The following is a 16,079-nucleotide window of genomic DNA, read 5'->3' on the forward strand; positions in this document are numbered from 1 at the left end:
GGTCCTGGGTTCAGTTCCCGGTGCCTCCTAAAGAAAAAAAAAAACAGAAAACGAGCAGACAATGAGCAAGCAACCCCCCTCCCCCTAAACTGAGCAAAAACAATGAATAGACAAGGAGCAAAAACAACGAACAAATGAGGGGGTGGGGGTGGGGGTGGGGGAGGGATGGAAACAGAGCACGCTGCTGTGGGATAATGACCATGGTCAGCCAGGCTGCAACTGGTCCCAGGGACTGGTCCTGTGATTGTGTCTATAAAAGGTCAGAGATTTCTCTTCAATTCTCCACTGGATTTAGAAGCCATGTCTAGCTCTCAGTACAAACCACAATCTATAAAGGGACCCATTAAATACTTGGAAAGATTAAAAGCTATAATTAACCTTTTGCAAAATAACGAAGTCTGAAAGAACTACTATTGTTGCTCACTCTCAGCTGCAGTGCTAATCGGGAGTTCAAGGCCACTGCTCTCTTGGTCAGCTTAACATTGAGCCGTCTAGAGAAAAGCACCAGCCCCCTGGCCTGAGAAAGCCATTGGAATTTTTCTCTCCCCAGTGCGCTGGGAGCCTGGGCTGATCCAGTACCACTGCAGCATGTTTTTCCCTGCTATCGTGTGGCTATGCTGGCATCTGAGGCCCTGTCCTGCAGAGTCCCTGTACCATTCCCTCATCTAGTCTATCAAGAGAAGGAACAAATCCAAGACTTTGAAAACAGAGCCAGGACCCAAGGCCCCTGCTGCTGAAAATCATCTCTGAAGCACACAAAGAGGTGATTACTCTTCTTTTCCCCCAAACCTAAACCACAAGCAGGGTTTTTCTCTGTGCTAAGCTTAAACCATTTTTTGTTGTTTTCTTTTTAGCTATCAGCTAAAAAGTAATATCATCCATCATGGAGTTTGAGAATATGGCAGAAACAGTCTACTAAAGCGTAGTATGTTAGTTATAAACTGGACTTTATCCATGAAAGATGAACAGACCTACTGACATACAGAATTCATACTATGAATGACAGCATCAAGGCAGGTAGCCAACATTGAAAATAAATTTTCCTCAAAGACACTATCAAGAACATTTATTAAAAAGCCATTAGGGGAAGGAGGCACCAGCATCAAGACCATCCACATCCTCCCACTGTCTGCTTCAAGGTCACCTTCATAGCAGTGTCACTAGAAGCACTGGAGTCAGGGCTAAAGCCACAGACTGTGCCAGCTTTTCTCAGTCTTCAGGACAACATCTCCCAAACTCAGGCGACCACAGAACATTTTGAAAATTATAACGCATCAGTATAATAGTGATAAAGACTAGGAGATATCAAGACTTTAATTAGATAGAAAAATAAAATGATTTCAGGTGAACCACAAAATAATCAAGATCTGACATATTAATATACGATAAACATTAAATCATATTAACCAGTAAGTACTGAAATTATAAGATGACAAATAGGTAAGCAAATAGTGTCCAAACTTTAAAAGTAAACATTTTATCACTTAAAAAATGTCTTGAGCATGCACCCACAATACGTATATTTCCTTATAAATTATATACACAGTCTCATAATATAGCTTTTATAAAAAGCAAAAATAGAAATAAAGAATTAAAGATGAAATAATTAGCCTCTTTGCTAGTTTTTAATTTTTATATGATGATGAATTCATACTATCTTTGGCTAACATCTCAAAGCACAACACACGCGCACGCACACACACTTAGGTTGAGGCTCATCATTAATAATAATGGATGTAAATGCATATTTCAAATGGTCTTACTGATAGTTTCCAAGGTTTTTGGCCAAAGGATAATATATGATCATCTGTATGTTTAATATTAGCAAGGCTTATTTACTTTCTCAGATAGAGTAAAAACAGATAAAAGTAGAAACTCCAGTATTTTCTTGTACCCTAACAGACATTGTCTTCAGCATCCTATTTTGGAGACCACTGAAAGAAGCAACAGAATGAAGCAGTCAATTAACAACAGCAGGCAAGCGTATTTGGCTCAATGGATAGAGCATCTGCCTACCATATGGGAGGTCCAGGGTTCAAACCCAGGGCCTCCTGACCTGTGGGGTGAGCAGGCCCACATGTAGTGCTGACGCACGCAAGGACAGCCATGACATGCAGGGGTGTCCCTCGCATAAGGGAGCCCCACACACAAGGAGTGCACCCCACAAGGAGAGCTGCCCTGCGGGAAAAAAGTGCATCCTGCCCAGGAGTGGCGCCACACACACAGAGAGCTGACTCAGCAAGATGATGCAACAGATTCTTGCATCGAGACACAGATTCTTGGTGTCGTTGATAAAGAATGCAAGCAGACACAGAAGAACACACAGCAAATGGCACAGAGAGCAGACAATGGGGGGAATGCAGGGGGAGAAGGAGACAGAAATAAATAAAAATAAATCTTAAAAAAAAAACAAAAACAATAGCAGGCTAGGCACCCCCACACCAACACCTGACCTTCCTTATGTCTGGGGGATAGCAAATGTCTTCTCAAGGGCTAATTATTGTACAATAAGAACAATCTTCAAAGTATTTAGTTTTAGAAGTGAAAATATTTCTACGCTGATTTTTTTCATAGTTATTCATGTTTTACTCTTTCAAAATACACAACTGAGAAATTTTAAAGGCACAATACCCACAGCCCCTCTTCTTCCTCCACAGATGACACCTGGAACAAAACCCGAAGGGCATGGTCCTAGAATACCTATCCTGGAGTTCAGGATGCATTTTCCCAAAGAAATGATGCTATAAAGGGCAGTTAGATATAAGAGGACTAGAACCATAGTTTAACAATGCTGTAATTAATGAATTGAACGAAAATGGGCAATTTTGACAGTTGAAGCTGGATATAGGGTAAATGGAGAACTATACTACTATCTCTACTTTGGTGCGTATTTGAAATTTTCTATTTAAAAAATTAAAAAATAAAAGTTAACATAAAATCACCGTGGGATCACCTGATTTTGTAATCGTTACTTACTCCTAGCATGCTCCTATGGAATTCAGGAAGCATTTGTCATATAGCTGCCTTACCAACCAATTTCAAAACATGGGGATTTGTGTTGCTTGTAACTGCTTGTCACCGAGGGCTGCCTGCATTGAAACATCACACCTGATAAAGTTTTCTAGCATCAAAAGGCCCTGGGAAATAGCCAGGTTTATAAAGCCATTCATAAAAACTCAAGCCACCAATTACAGGGACAGGACATTTTCAGTTAAGTATGATGTAGAGAAAATGTTTTTACATTTCTTGTACTCACTGTATACAGGGTTAAAAGAGATAAGCTTGAACCTTTTCTTGCTAATTTCTTGGAGAATTTAATGAGATTGAGATTAAATTCAGAAGTCAAAATAGATAGAATGTCCTCCCTAGAAAATTACTCTTTTAGCTATCAAAACTAAAACCCATATTTAGGGAATCTAATTATTTTTAAAACCTATCCCTCTTATTAAATACCTAAATGTGACATAGCCTAAAGAAAAAAGATTCTTCCAAATCTATTTCTATTAGTCTTTACAATGGTGTAAGTGAATTTTAGTCAACCTTCTAGGCCATATCTTTTACTTTTTTTTTTTTTAAGGAGGTACCAGGGATTGAACCCAGGACTTCATATATGGGTGCACAACCACTTGAGCTACATTCACTCCCCTTAGGCCATATCTTTTAAAAAGAGACAGATCATCACTCTGGAAATCAACATCCTACTATAGAATTCTGCTGCTGGGTTTTTTTGTTTGTTTTTTTAGGAGGTTCTGGAGATTGAACCCAGGACATCATACGTGGGAAGCAGGCACTCAAACATTTGAGCTACCTCTGCTTCTCTGCTGGTAGTTTTTAAGTCTGAGATAAAGAATGTAGTCATGAATACAATTCAAAACAGCATCTGAGTCCTATACTCAAACCTAAATCCAAGAAATTTATGAAATCTTCAGGAAGCTTTTCCATTATAGACATGTGGAAAAGGGGTGCAAGAATTAAGTATACTCTTGGCCAAGTGACAAGTACATTCTGTGAGACTGCTTGGCAAAAACAAACTTCCCAAGTATAATAAGCTGATGTTGGTGCCTCATTACCCTATACCCAAACCCACTCCTCTTTCTGGGATCCCCAACTCAGATCATCTAGTCAGTCACCCAAAACAAAACCCCTGGAGAATTACTGTTGAGGCATGTGGCCCAGAATCATACCCTTGGACTGGGTGGCCCACAAGAAGCCATCCACCCACAAAGGCTAACCTACGACCATCAGGCTTTTAGCCATGTGAGCTTCTCCTACATGTGAGTCTTCCCCCTTGTTTTGAGGTGTTTTGAGGTGTTTATGTGTCATTTTGTGCTGAATGCCTGTAGCAGCCTTTCTCCTATTTGCTGCTTCTCATCAGCTATGAACTCCCATAAATTAAGAACAAACAGGCTTTGGAGAAGTCCTAAGAGTTCTTTTACATATTTTGTGGCAACAATTTGGTTGCACAGAATCTTTACTGCTCACATTCCAGACAGTCCAGGCTGATCAGCTGAGTTCAGAGTGGGAGATGGTAGAGTGGCATGAGGACATACCTGTCTTTGAGAGTAGCTACTACTTGGCTGCAAATTGGTCTTTTTGGCTTACTATTCCATATAGTCATCACTGCTGCATGTCATTTTTAAATGCAAATGTCTGTAGCATTGACAGAGTAATAAAATTGCCCTCATAAAATATAGAAAGCTTTCCTCTTCTCCTCCCTCTCATCATGTGAAGTCACATCAAAGAAAAACTGCTCCTTGAATTGTTTATGGAGCCAATAAAGGAACCACAATCTCAGTCTAGGCTGCAAGGACTTCCTGGACCCATCAAGGAGAACACAGATGGCTCAGAGGTTTGAAAACACAAGGTCTCCGAAAGTACTCCTTGAGCACCGAGCTCCACTTAGCTTAAGCCATTCTACTACTTCCTTTGAATTCAGGAGGGCAGCACTGTATGAGCACTGGAAGAAAAGAGCCTTGTTGCCAGACAATTTCTAAACAACAAACATCAAGTTTCAATTCTTATCAAAGAGGGACCAGCTTGGCTTATACACTTCAGTGAAGGGACCTCCATAAGCTATACTTTAAAGTAGCTATTTTCATCTTCCTAAAAGACCACTCCTACTAAGGCCTGACTGAATATTTTTTAAAGCAGACACCAGGGATTTTTAAAAAAATAACTTCCCTGGGAAATAGGGTCAATACTGCCTCACTGCCACTTGATAACACCATATTCATTCATTTGTTTATTTATTCATCTGCCCATCCATTCATCCAACAATTATTTATGTGCTTATTACATGTCAGGAGATGGGAACACAACAATGAATAAGATGGACATGGCCTACGCACTTATAAAACTTAATAGAGCACTCGGGAAGGCAGATAATAAGTAACTATAGCTCTGATAAATATTACGAAAGTGAGGCAGAGAAGGCTAGCTGTCTGTCCAAAATGTAGGCACCCCTTTCTATGAGCTGTTGCTAGGAAGAATCTGCCCAGCCTGTCAGACTTATTCTCCCCAGTGGAATAAGACTGGAAGTGATCTGCATCACATCTGGGTCCAGGCATTGATAGGTTTTTCTTCTTGCTTTCTCTTCCCCCTTCTGCCACCTAGATGCAAAGCACTCTAACACCCTAGGGTAGGGGTCAAGAATGAGGCCAGGGCCTGTTTTTGTTAAGTATTATTGGAACATAGTTATATCTGTTCATTTACATATTGCCTATGGCCTGTTTTCCTACCACAATGTAGAGCTGACTAGTTCTGATGGAAAGAATACACAGTTGAGTGGTTAGGACAAAGACCATGCGGCTGGCAAGCCTAAAATCTTTACTGTCTAGCTCTTTAAAAAAATGCTAACCTCTGGGTGGTGCCACAAAATGGAAGGAGCCTGGGCCCCTGTGTTAACAGGTGCCAGAGGCTACCCACCCATATGGGACACTCAAACCGAACTACTATGTGGGCAAGAAATAAGCTTCTAATTTGTTATAACAGTTACTGTTACCCTGGCTCATATAGAAAGTAAAGTAAAATGACCAATGAGAATATAAAAGAAAAAGACAGATGCTCAAATTAGACACCATCATACTTTCCTTTTCTTATCACAACATTTGGGTCCTAAATTTAATGTCAATCCTGCTAAAAAGTTTTAAAGTGCTGTACTTTTTAAGTGGTTCCCAAACATATGATCTCCCACTCAGTAAAATTATGCACAAAGAACAACGGCATATGAAATATCTGGCTTGTAATACACAACCTACCCTTCTAATCCATTGTGTTCCTTTTCTAAAGAATGTATTTAGCTATGTCACTAAGTCACAAAGAGCCCCGTGAACCAAACAAAAGACCTCAGGCTAAAACATACTTTTTTCCTCATTACTAATGAAGCCAGTCTAAACAAGCTAACCCAAAGATAACTGAATTACCAAAATCATCAGAGTTGTTCAAACATCAATCATGAAGAAGACGTATAATCTGCTTGGATGGCAGGTGTCAGTCCATGACAGCACTGATGCACCTACTCTCCACACGGCAAAGTCAATAAAGCATCTATCCCAGTCTCTGAGGGAAAGACACCGTTTTCAAAAGACTGTAGTCCTGCTTGGCTCAACTACTCACTGGTTGTGTGTCCTCACATCCCTGAACTGAATAGGGTTAGGGTGAGGATTAAATGAGACAATGTACTCAACACTGAGCCCACTGAAGATGCTCAATGTCACTGACCTGCCTTTACTGTTTCAATAATGAGATCAAAGCAACCAGGCTATGCTGTAATATTAAAATCCCACTCCATTGGTAGCCTCTATGTAATGAGTAAACTCTTAGCATATAACAGGGATTTGACTCAACACTAAAGAGTGCCTGTATTAAAATTAAAATCTTTCCAAAACAACTAAGTGTTCAAACCAGTGTAAACTGAATGCCACAGCCAGTCATTAAGCACTGGAATTTATATAAAGACCATTTTTCTTTGCTAAAGACTGGTACTAACTTACTTAGAGGGCATGTAATTCAGCTAGTCACAGTACCACTCTATCAAAAAAGCTTAGCAACCATGCACAATGAATCATTTTTTGTACCACTTCATATAGTAATTTCTAATAGAATGAAATTGAGACAAAGTAAGAAAGCCACGGAAGCAAGAAGCAGAAATCAATGAAACCTGGAAGAAAGGGGAGAAGACACTGCCATGTGCCTTGACATGTAACTGAGGAACAAGGATTGCCGGCAGCTGGTCTTTGGGATGAAAGCATCGCTTTGATGATAATACCTTGATTTAGACATTTTCCTGGCTTCCCATAAATGAATAAATTCCCATTGTTTAAGCTAACCCATCTCATGGTATTGCTTTGAGCAGCTTATGAAACTAAAACAGATTTTGGTACCAGCAATGGGGTGCTGCTATTGCAAATACCAAAAATGTGGAAACAGCTTTGGAAGTGGGAATAGAACAGGTAGAGGGAGAACTGGGAGATTCTTGATAGAAAAGGCCTTGATTGCTTTGAAGAGACTGTTGTTAGGAATATAGACAGAATTGATAAATGTGTCACTGGAAACTGGAAGAAAGGTGATCCTTGTTTTAAAATGGCAGAGAACTTGGAGAAATTGAGTTCTGATGTCGGATGGAAGGCAGAATTTGAGAATGATGAGGTTGGATATTTAGCAGAGGAGATTTCCAAGCTAAGTGTATACAGTGCAGCCGGGATTCTCCTTGCAGCTTACAGCAAAATGTGAGAGGAAAGACCTAAGCTGAGAACTGGACTCTGGGGCACACACACAAAAAAAACCCAGGAATTGATGGTCTGAGTTTCTGGAAGTGAGTCCCCAGAGAATAGTGCTCCATATGAAGATTTAACTGAACACGGATCCAATCAGCCATTTCATTGCAAGTCAAGATTGGAGGTACGGTTATCCAGGAAGGGTCTCCGAAAAGCCCTGCTGTCTGATAGATTGGACTCCCGTTACAAGCAAAACTGACAAGTTTTTTTGCAAGATCTGTATAAACAGAACCCACTACCAGCTTGGACTAAAGGGGACAGAAAAGAGATGGCTTAAAGGAAAAATCACTGCAAAGGCAGGACCATGGATGCTGAGGTCTGGACCAAATACATCTTCTCAGGGCAAAGAGAGTGGACCCACCCATGTGTGTGGAAATGGTGAATATGTCTCGGTGCTTGGAAAGGACGGGCTATCCGCCCTGTTGTTCAGGAAGAATGCTACTACCCTAGTTTTGTCAGGTGCCCCAGATTGCAGAAATTCCGGCTGCCATCCTATGCTTGAGAGTGTGGAGCCTTCACTCCAGTGTTTGGGAAAAACATGACCACAGAACAAGCATTTAGAAAGGGTGGGGTTCCCACTCCATCAGGCCCAGAGAACAAAACATTTTTGTATAGATGACTCTTAGACCTGAAAATCTAATGGAGTATGCCCTGCAAGGTTATGGAAGTGTTTGGGACCAGTGACCCTGACCTACTTTCTCCCTACGGGAAAAGGAATGTTTATCCTATGCCTGTACCTCCTTTGTATAATGGAAGCAGATAGCTCATTCTCTAATTTTCACAGGTCCACAGACAGAGGGGAATTGTGCCCCAGGACAGATGACACCCACAATCAATTTTGATGAGACTTAAGAACAGGTTTTTTGGAGGGGATCCAGAAGGTGGAGTGTAGTGGTTTGAAACTGTATTGCTCTAAGCAGCCTAGGAAACTAAAACAATGAGCTTCTCTTTAAAAGGAAAGTCTTTGGGGGAGCAGACTTGGCCCAGTGGATAGGGCATCCGTCTACCACATGGGAGGTCCGCGGTTCAAACCCCGGGCCTCCTTGACCTGTGTGGAGCTGGCCCACGTGGAGTGCTGATGCACTCAAGGAGTGCCATGCCACACGGGTGTCCCCGTGTAGGGAAGCCCCATGCGCAAGGAGTGAGTCCCATAAGGAGAGCCGCCAGCGGGAAAGAAAGTGCAGCCTGCCTAAGAATGGCACCACCCACACAGAGAGCTGACACAGTAAGATGACGCAACAAAAAGAAACACAGATTCCTGTGCCGCTGACAACAACAGAAGCAGACAAAAAGAACACGCAGCAAACAGACACAGAGAACAGACAACTGGGAAAGTGGAGAAAAATAAATAAAAATAAACCTTAAAAAAAAAAAAAAGAAAACAGTCTTTAATGGCCCAGCAACAAAATATATGATCCCACTAAAATCAAAACAAAAAAAGGTATGTGAGTGTGTATTTGCATGCATGCGTATGTATGTGCATACCCATAACATGGAAATTTTAAAAAAGATCTGGGATATATACCAAATTAACTGTGATTTGTCTCCCACTAGTATGATAAGGAACATTTTTTTCTTTGGATTTCCTGTGTTTTCTAAGCACTGACCATGCATTTATTTGGAATAAGGAAAAAAGTTCATGAATTTTTTTTTACAAAAGTATTTTGGACCCAGGAAAAAAGTTCTTTGCCTTGTTTTTTTGTTTTGTTTTTGCAATAAGGAGAGATCATGCTGCCATTTTTAGATCATTCTTATTTAACTGGAGGAGGGAGAAAAACTTAGTTTAACAGACACACCAAACAAGCTTTAAACTTGAAAAACTAAAGATTAAAATCAATAACTGGACTTCTGGAAAAATGGCAGACTAGAAAGACATGGGACTCTCTTCTCCTCCAGAAAAATAGCTAAAGAACAGGCTGAAACAGCCTAGAAAAAGATCCAGGGTTTAGGACAACAGGCAAAGGCTGGACACCACCCACAGGAGAGAGGGACAAAGGAGAGAATGGCAGAACTGTGAGGAAACCAGTGGCTGCTGCTGCCAGCACCATTCGCCACGCTAAAGACACTTTAGAACTCTTGGGTCTCTGAGCCTGCAACTACAGACAAAGGGGGCTCCAGGGATCTACTACCCCAGGAAAGGGGAGAGAGAGGGACACAGCCTAAGGCTGACTCAGCTTATGACCCAAAATTTGGTCTATTGTATCCCAGGAGCCCTTCCAGGCCAGGAGGGACCACACACTGGTTTGTCCTGGGAGCTGGGGGAAGGACCCTACTTCTCTTCAGGCTGGGACTAATTATTGAGGATGCCCCAGGAAAGGGGAGAGAGGGACACAGACTAAGGCTGACTCAGATTTTGACTTACAAATTGGTCTGCTGTGTCCCAAGAGCCCTTCCAGGCCAGGTTGGGCAACACCATGTTTGTCTTGGACCCCGCAAGAGGCTAAAGCTATGCGACCCTCCCAATCTCCTCCTCTACGAATAGGGACTGATTGCTGAGGACTCAAAGGGGAGTGGAAATATTTCCAATCAGAGAAAAGGGAAGGGGTTGCCAGAGAAGACTGGAGAACTGTCCCAGAGAAAGTTTGAATTATAAGGCATGCTCCAGACAGGAAGATCTGTCACATTCATCCAGTCTATTGCAACAAATTCACTCCAACCAGGCACTGAACTTAGATCTACCAAAATGTGCCATCTGCTGGCAGACCAATGAAGTGCAAGTAAGAAAATTATAAGTAGGAGAGGCTTTTTCCGGCCTCCATAGTCTCCCTCCCCAAGGCCCTAGGAAGTGATTCTACAACCAATTACTGGGTCCAGGGCCCAGTTTGAGCAGTCAGCAGGACAATCCTAACAATCCAGGTGGAGCCAAGAGTCAAAGAGCCTTGACTCAGCCTCCTGCCACTACATTCCTACAAAAGAAAAAGAAATTGAGCATCTGAGTAAACTACATCCTAATCAGATGCCTAGACATCAGCAAAAAATTACAAGCCATACTAAGAAAACAGAAGACATGGCCCAAGAAAAGGAATATATAAAAGCCCCAGAAGAGATGCAGAATTTGAGAGAACTAATCAGTGAGATGCACACAAATTTCCAAAGTCAAATTAATGAGCTGAAAAACAATACGGTCAAAAAGATAAATGACATCAAGAGGACACCGAGCAAGCACAAAAAGAATTTGAAAGTCTGAACAGAAAAGTAACAGAGTTCAAGAAAATGAAAGGCACAATAGGTGAGATCAAAAACATATTTGAGACAAATAACAGCAAACTTGAAATGACAGAAGAACAAGGGATACCAAAGACAGAACAGCTAAAACTGAAGAGAGAAAAGAACAGAGAGAATAAAGAATGGAAAAAATTGAGGAGGGACTCAGAGGGTTTGAAAGCCAACACAAAACACAACAACATAGGTGTCATGGAAGTTCCAGAAGGAGAAGAGAAGGGAAAGAGGGCAGAAAGAGTATTTGAGGAATCACAGCTGAAAATTTCCCAACTCTGACAAAAGAAATGAACTTACATGTCCAAGAAGCACACTGTACCCCAATCACAATAAATCCAAGACACATACTACTCAGAATGTCAAAGATAAAGAGAAAATTCTCAGAGGAGCAAGGGAGAAGCAAACCATCACATACAAGGGACGTCCAGGAAGACTTAGCGCAGATTTCTCTTCAGAAACCATGGAGGCGAGAAGACAGTGGTATGATACAATTAGGATAGTGAAAGAGAAAAACTGCCAGCCGAGAATTCTTTATCCAGCCAAACTGTCCTTCAAATATGAAAGTGACTATAAAATACTCACAAACAGAAAACTTTTTTGCAAAAAAGAATCCACCTATGGAAGAAATATTAAAGGATGCCTTAGAGCCTGAAAGACTAAGGCAGGAGAGACAGGCTTGGAAGAAAGAAAAGAAGAATAGCAGAAAGGATAACCAAGAGTAAGAGACAAAAATAAGATATGACGTATGAAAACCAAAGAATAAAATGGAGAAAATAAATAGTGCATTTACAGTAATATCATTGAATGTGAATGAATTAAACTCCCCAACCAAAAGATATACACTGACAGAACAGATTAAAAAACATGAGTCATCCATATGCTCCTTGCAAGAAACTCCCCTTAGACCCAGGCATATAAACTGGCTGAAAGTGAAAGGTTGGAAAAAGATACTTCACATGAATTGTAACCAGAAAAGAGCAGGGGTAGCTATACTAATATCAGACAAAACAGACTTTAAATGCAAAAAAAGTTATAAGAGATAGAGAAGGCCATTATATATTAATAAAAGGTACAATCCACCAGGAAGATATTACAGTCATAAATAACTATGCATCTAACAAGGGTGCCCCAAAATACATGAGACAAACTCTGGCAAAACTGAAGGGAGAAATAGACATCTGTACAATAATTGTTGGAGACATCAACACTCCACTCACATCATTAGATAGAATAGCTAGACAGAAGATCAACAAGGAAAGAGAGAACTTGAACAATATGACAAAGTTAGGCATAAAAGACATATACAGAACACTGTACCCAAATTCAGTGGGTTGGTTATACATTCTTCTCAAGTGCCCCTGGATCTTTCTCCAGGATAGACCACATGTTAGAATACAATGAAGCTTTCAATAAATATAAAATGACTCAACTTAGACAAAGTACCTTCTCAGATCATAATGGAACGAAACTGGAAATCAATAATAGACAGGAAAAAAGTAAATTTGCAAATGTGTGGAGGTTGAACAACACACTCCCAAATAGTGGGTCAAAGAAGAAATTGCAAGTGAAATCAGTAAATAAATGGAAACAAATGAAAATGAGAACACAACGTTATCAAAAACAATGGGATACAGTGAAGACAGTCTTGAAAAGGAAATTTATAGCCCTAAATGCCTATATTAAAAAAGAAGAAAGAGCTAAATGCAAAGATTTAACTGAATAACTAGAAAAACTAGAAAAAGAACAGCAAACTAATCCCAAAGCAAGCAGAAGGAAAGACATAATAAAGATTAGAGCAGAAATAAATGAAATTGAGAACAAAAAAAAAAGGGAAAAAAATCAACAAAACCAAATAATGGTTCTTTAAGAAGATCAATAAAATCGACAAACCCCTAACTAGACGAACAAAGAAGAAAAGAGAGAAGATGCAAATAAATACAATCAGAAATGAAAGGGGGGAAGTTACAACTGGCCCCACAGAATTAAAAAGAATCCTAAGAAGATATTATGAGAAACTGTATGCCAACAAACTAGACAACCTAGATGAAATGGACAAATTTCTAGAAATGCACAGCCTACACTGATGCTACAAGAAATACAAGAACTTAACAAACCAATCACATTTAAGGAGAGTGAATCCATCAAAAAAATCTCCCAGCAAACAAAAGTCCAGGACCAGATGGCTTCACAGGTAAATTCTACCAAGCATTTCAAAAAGAATGAACACCAATCCTGTTTAAACTCTTCCCAAAAATTGAAGGAGGGAACATTACCCCACACACTTTATGAAGCCAACATCACCCTAATACCAAAGCCAGATAAAGATACTACAAGAAAAGAAAATTACAGACCAATCTCTCTAACAAACATAGATGCAAAAATTCTCAACAAAACACTTGCAAGTTGAATCCAACAGCATATCAAAAGGCTTATACGTCACTACCAAGTGGGATTTATTCCTGGTATGCAAGGCTGGTTTCAACATAAGAAAATCCTTCAACATAATACACCATGTTAACAAACTGAAGGAAAAAACAACATGATAATCTCAATCTATGCAGAAAAGGCGGGGAAGGGGAGAGAAATAAATAAATAAATCCTTAATTTTTCTGATTCTACACTCTATCTGAAAAAACATACACACATACATAAATGATGTGTAGGTATAAGTGCATGTATGACTTACAAATTATATAAACTATTGTAGTTTTATATTTGTGTCTATAACGAAACATACACAAAATCTAGAATTTCTGAAAAATAAATATTAAAAAAACTCTTATATTTTCTTCCTGCACCCGGATGGATTGTCTGGCACCCCTTGGGAGCCTAAAGCCTACCATCTGAGATGCACTTACAGGTGATTTATCTTTCTCCAGCTCTGCCCACAGCACATGGGGTAAGAGGAGTGCTAGGAGCTGACATTAACTGGCTTTCTCTTCCGCCTTTCTTCTCTTGCATTTTCAGGGGTATTTAACCCCTCTCCAGGGTCTCAAGAATAGTTAGTCCTAAAAAGAGTCAATTACAACTGTTCCTCAGCAAGTAGCAAATTCCTGGCATGTTTAGAGAGAGAGATCAAAAGAGGACTTGGTCATAAATGCCACACTCTGGAGCCACGCAGACCCTAGAAAAACTACTACTTGGTGATTCAGCAAAACCTGAGTTAGAATGTGGTTTACCCGAACAGTTTCTTGGGTCCTGGAGAATGAAGAGACCCCACAGTCTTAAAAACCTGCTTGTGAAAAAACCCGTAACAATTAGCAACCCTAAAAACACTGTTAGATCTAAAATAAGGCTGGTGTGAGGAAGAACAGATGCGTAGGCTAGCTAGCTGCTGCGGAGAAGGCTTACCTTTAATATTTCAGGTTCTTTGATATCCAGAGATCTTGTGTTCCAATGTTGTCCATTTTTATGGAAACTCTGATATTTATGAGCACTTGGTGGTGTAAAAAACCAAATCATGCAAACTGCAGTCATGAATCCAAAGCCAATTCCCAGAAAGAGTCCACTCACGTAATGTGGAAGGGGCAGGATGAGGTACGCGTAGACACACAATATAAAGAAGCCCAAGGTCTTCACTGGTAAGTCTGGGTGCTGCTTGGCCGAGTCCACCTCATCTTCACTGTCAAGAATCGTGCCATTGTCCGCAAGCACCTGTGACTTCAGAGGGAGATCTGGGAGTTTATCAACTTGACTCTCCCCCTCCGTTTCCAAATCAAAGTCCTCAGTGTACAGCTCACAAAACTCTTCATCTTCTTTGCTCACTAAGGCAGACAAAGAACATTTCTCAAGAACTAGAGAACTTGTCTTCAGACCTAAATCCTTCAGACTGCTCACCTGGGAACTTTTCAGTTCCACTGCTCTTGTGGGCTCGTCAGTGGACTTTGGGTGGTCACTTCTTGGGATGCTGGGATCGCTTCCATAGCAATCTCCCTCGGAGTCACACTCCTCTTCTTTGATGCTGTAGTTGTTATTGCTTTCCAAGTGACCATTCAAGCTGGACAGATTGGAGAGTTCTGAAGCACTTGAAGATAAGGCTTTGGGCCTATGGCTGCCACCTTCTTCCCCTATAATTTTACTAAGGAGCTGAAAAGGCTCATATATAACTTCTGAAAGGCGTCGTTTAGTGTCTTCAATTTTAGCCTCCATTTCGGGCACTTTAAAAAAGGAGCGAGTATCGGAGGGAGAAGTCAGTGGGGAAGAAGGTGCAGTTTTGGAATCTCCACCTGTGTTTCGTGGTTGTGTGAACTGCTTGAACAGGTGTAAATTCAGTTTGGAATCAGGTGGCTTATAGGACACAGTCTCTGACTCCTGCCTGGAAGTATCTGTGGACAGAGACTTGACTAATGTCTTCATCAAGTGCCTGTGCCTTGGAGGGTGTGGGGATTCTTTTGGCTCCACCTCTGTTGACAGGGACTTCACAAGGCTCATGAAGGGTTTTGTGCTGGAAAGGGTGGAGGATGAGGCACTGGATGAGAGGACAGGAGACTTGGAAGGAGAGGACAAGGGGGAGGAAGAACTGGTTTTCTGCTCGGAAAGGGAGGACACACTGGGAGAGCTAGCTAAGAGCCCCGATGAAGATGACCCTGAGGACAGAGCCAATGGCACTGTACTTAATACTTGGGCTGTTGGAGGAGGGGACTCCAACAGCTTTACAGTGTTCTCAGAGACGGGCAAAATGGCAGGGGACTGGGACATGGAGAGTCCATCTGCCAGGGTAGGCAAGACAGGGTCAGTGGAGCCATGGCTGCCCGGTTCAAGGTAGAGGTCTTCCTTGGCTTCGAGGCCTGTTACGATGCTTTGGTCATCCAGCCCCTCCTCAAAGTAGTCCCTGAACTCTTCCTCTTCTTCCTCCTCCTCTTCCCCAGATGCCGAGAAGTGAATGGCGATGGTGTCTCGGGACACGGACCTCTGCACGTGCACTTTGGGGGCTGATGGTTTTGGCATGTCAATGGTTTTGTCGGCATGGCTACCATTCAGACTTGTCATTGCCGGCTTCACAAAGCTCAGGCTCTGTAGAAACAGTGAGAAAGCCAGATATCAGAAAGCAGTTTCTCCACAGTTGACACTCATTTATTTGCAGAG

The 16,079-nt window shown here is 41.2% G+C and overlaps 1 protein-coding gene across 8 annotated transcripts in view; it reads right to left on the bottom strand.

Annotated features, from left to right (window-relative positions):
• TEX2 (testis expressed 2) overlaps window positions 1–16,079 on the bottom strand; it is a 112,619-nt gene that overhangs the window by 49,609 nt on the left and 46,931 nt on the right. For all 8 annotated transcript variants that reach the window (XM_071210750.1, XM_071210747.1, XM_071210748.1 and 5 more), the window contains exon 2: window positions 14,346–16,007. In XM_071210750.1, the coding sequence (XP_071066851.1) occupies window positions 14,346–15,983 (1,638 nt within the window). In that variant the 5' untranslated portion in view covers window positions 15,984–16,007. The remainder of the gene's footprint in view (window positions 1–14,345; window positions 16,008–16,079) is intronic.

The sequence above is a fragment of the Dasypus novemcinctus genome, chromosome 21 (genome assembly GCF_030445035.2).
Source record: "Dasypus novemcinctus isolate mDasNov1 chromosome 21, mDasNov1.1.hap2, whole genome shotgun sequence".
NCBI lineage: Eukaryota > Metazoa > Chordata > Mammalia > Cingulata > Dasypodidae > Dasypus > Dasypus novemcinctus.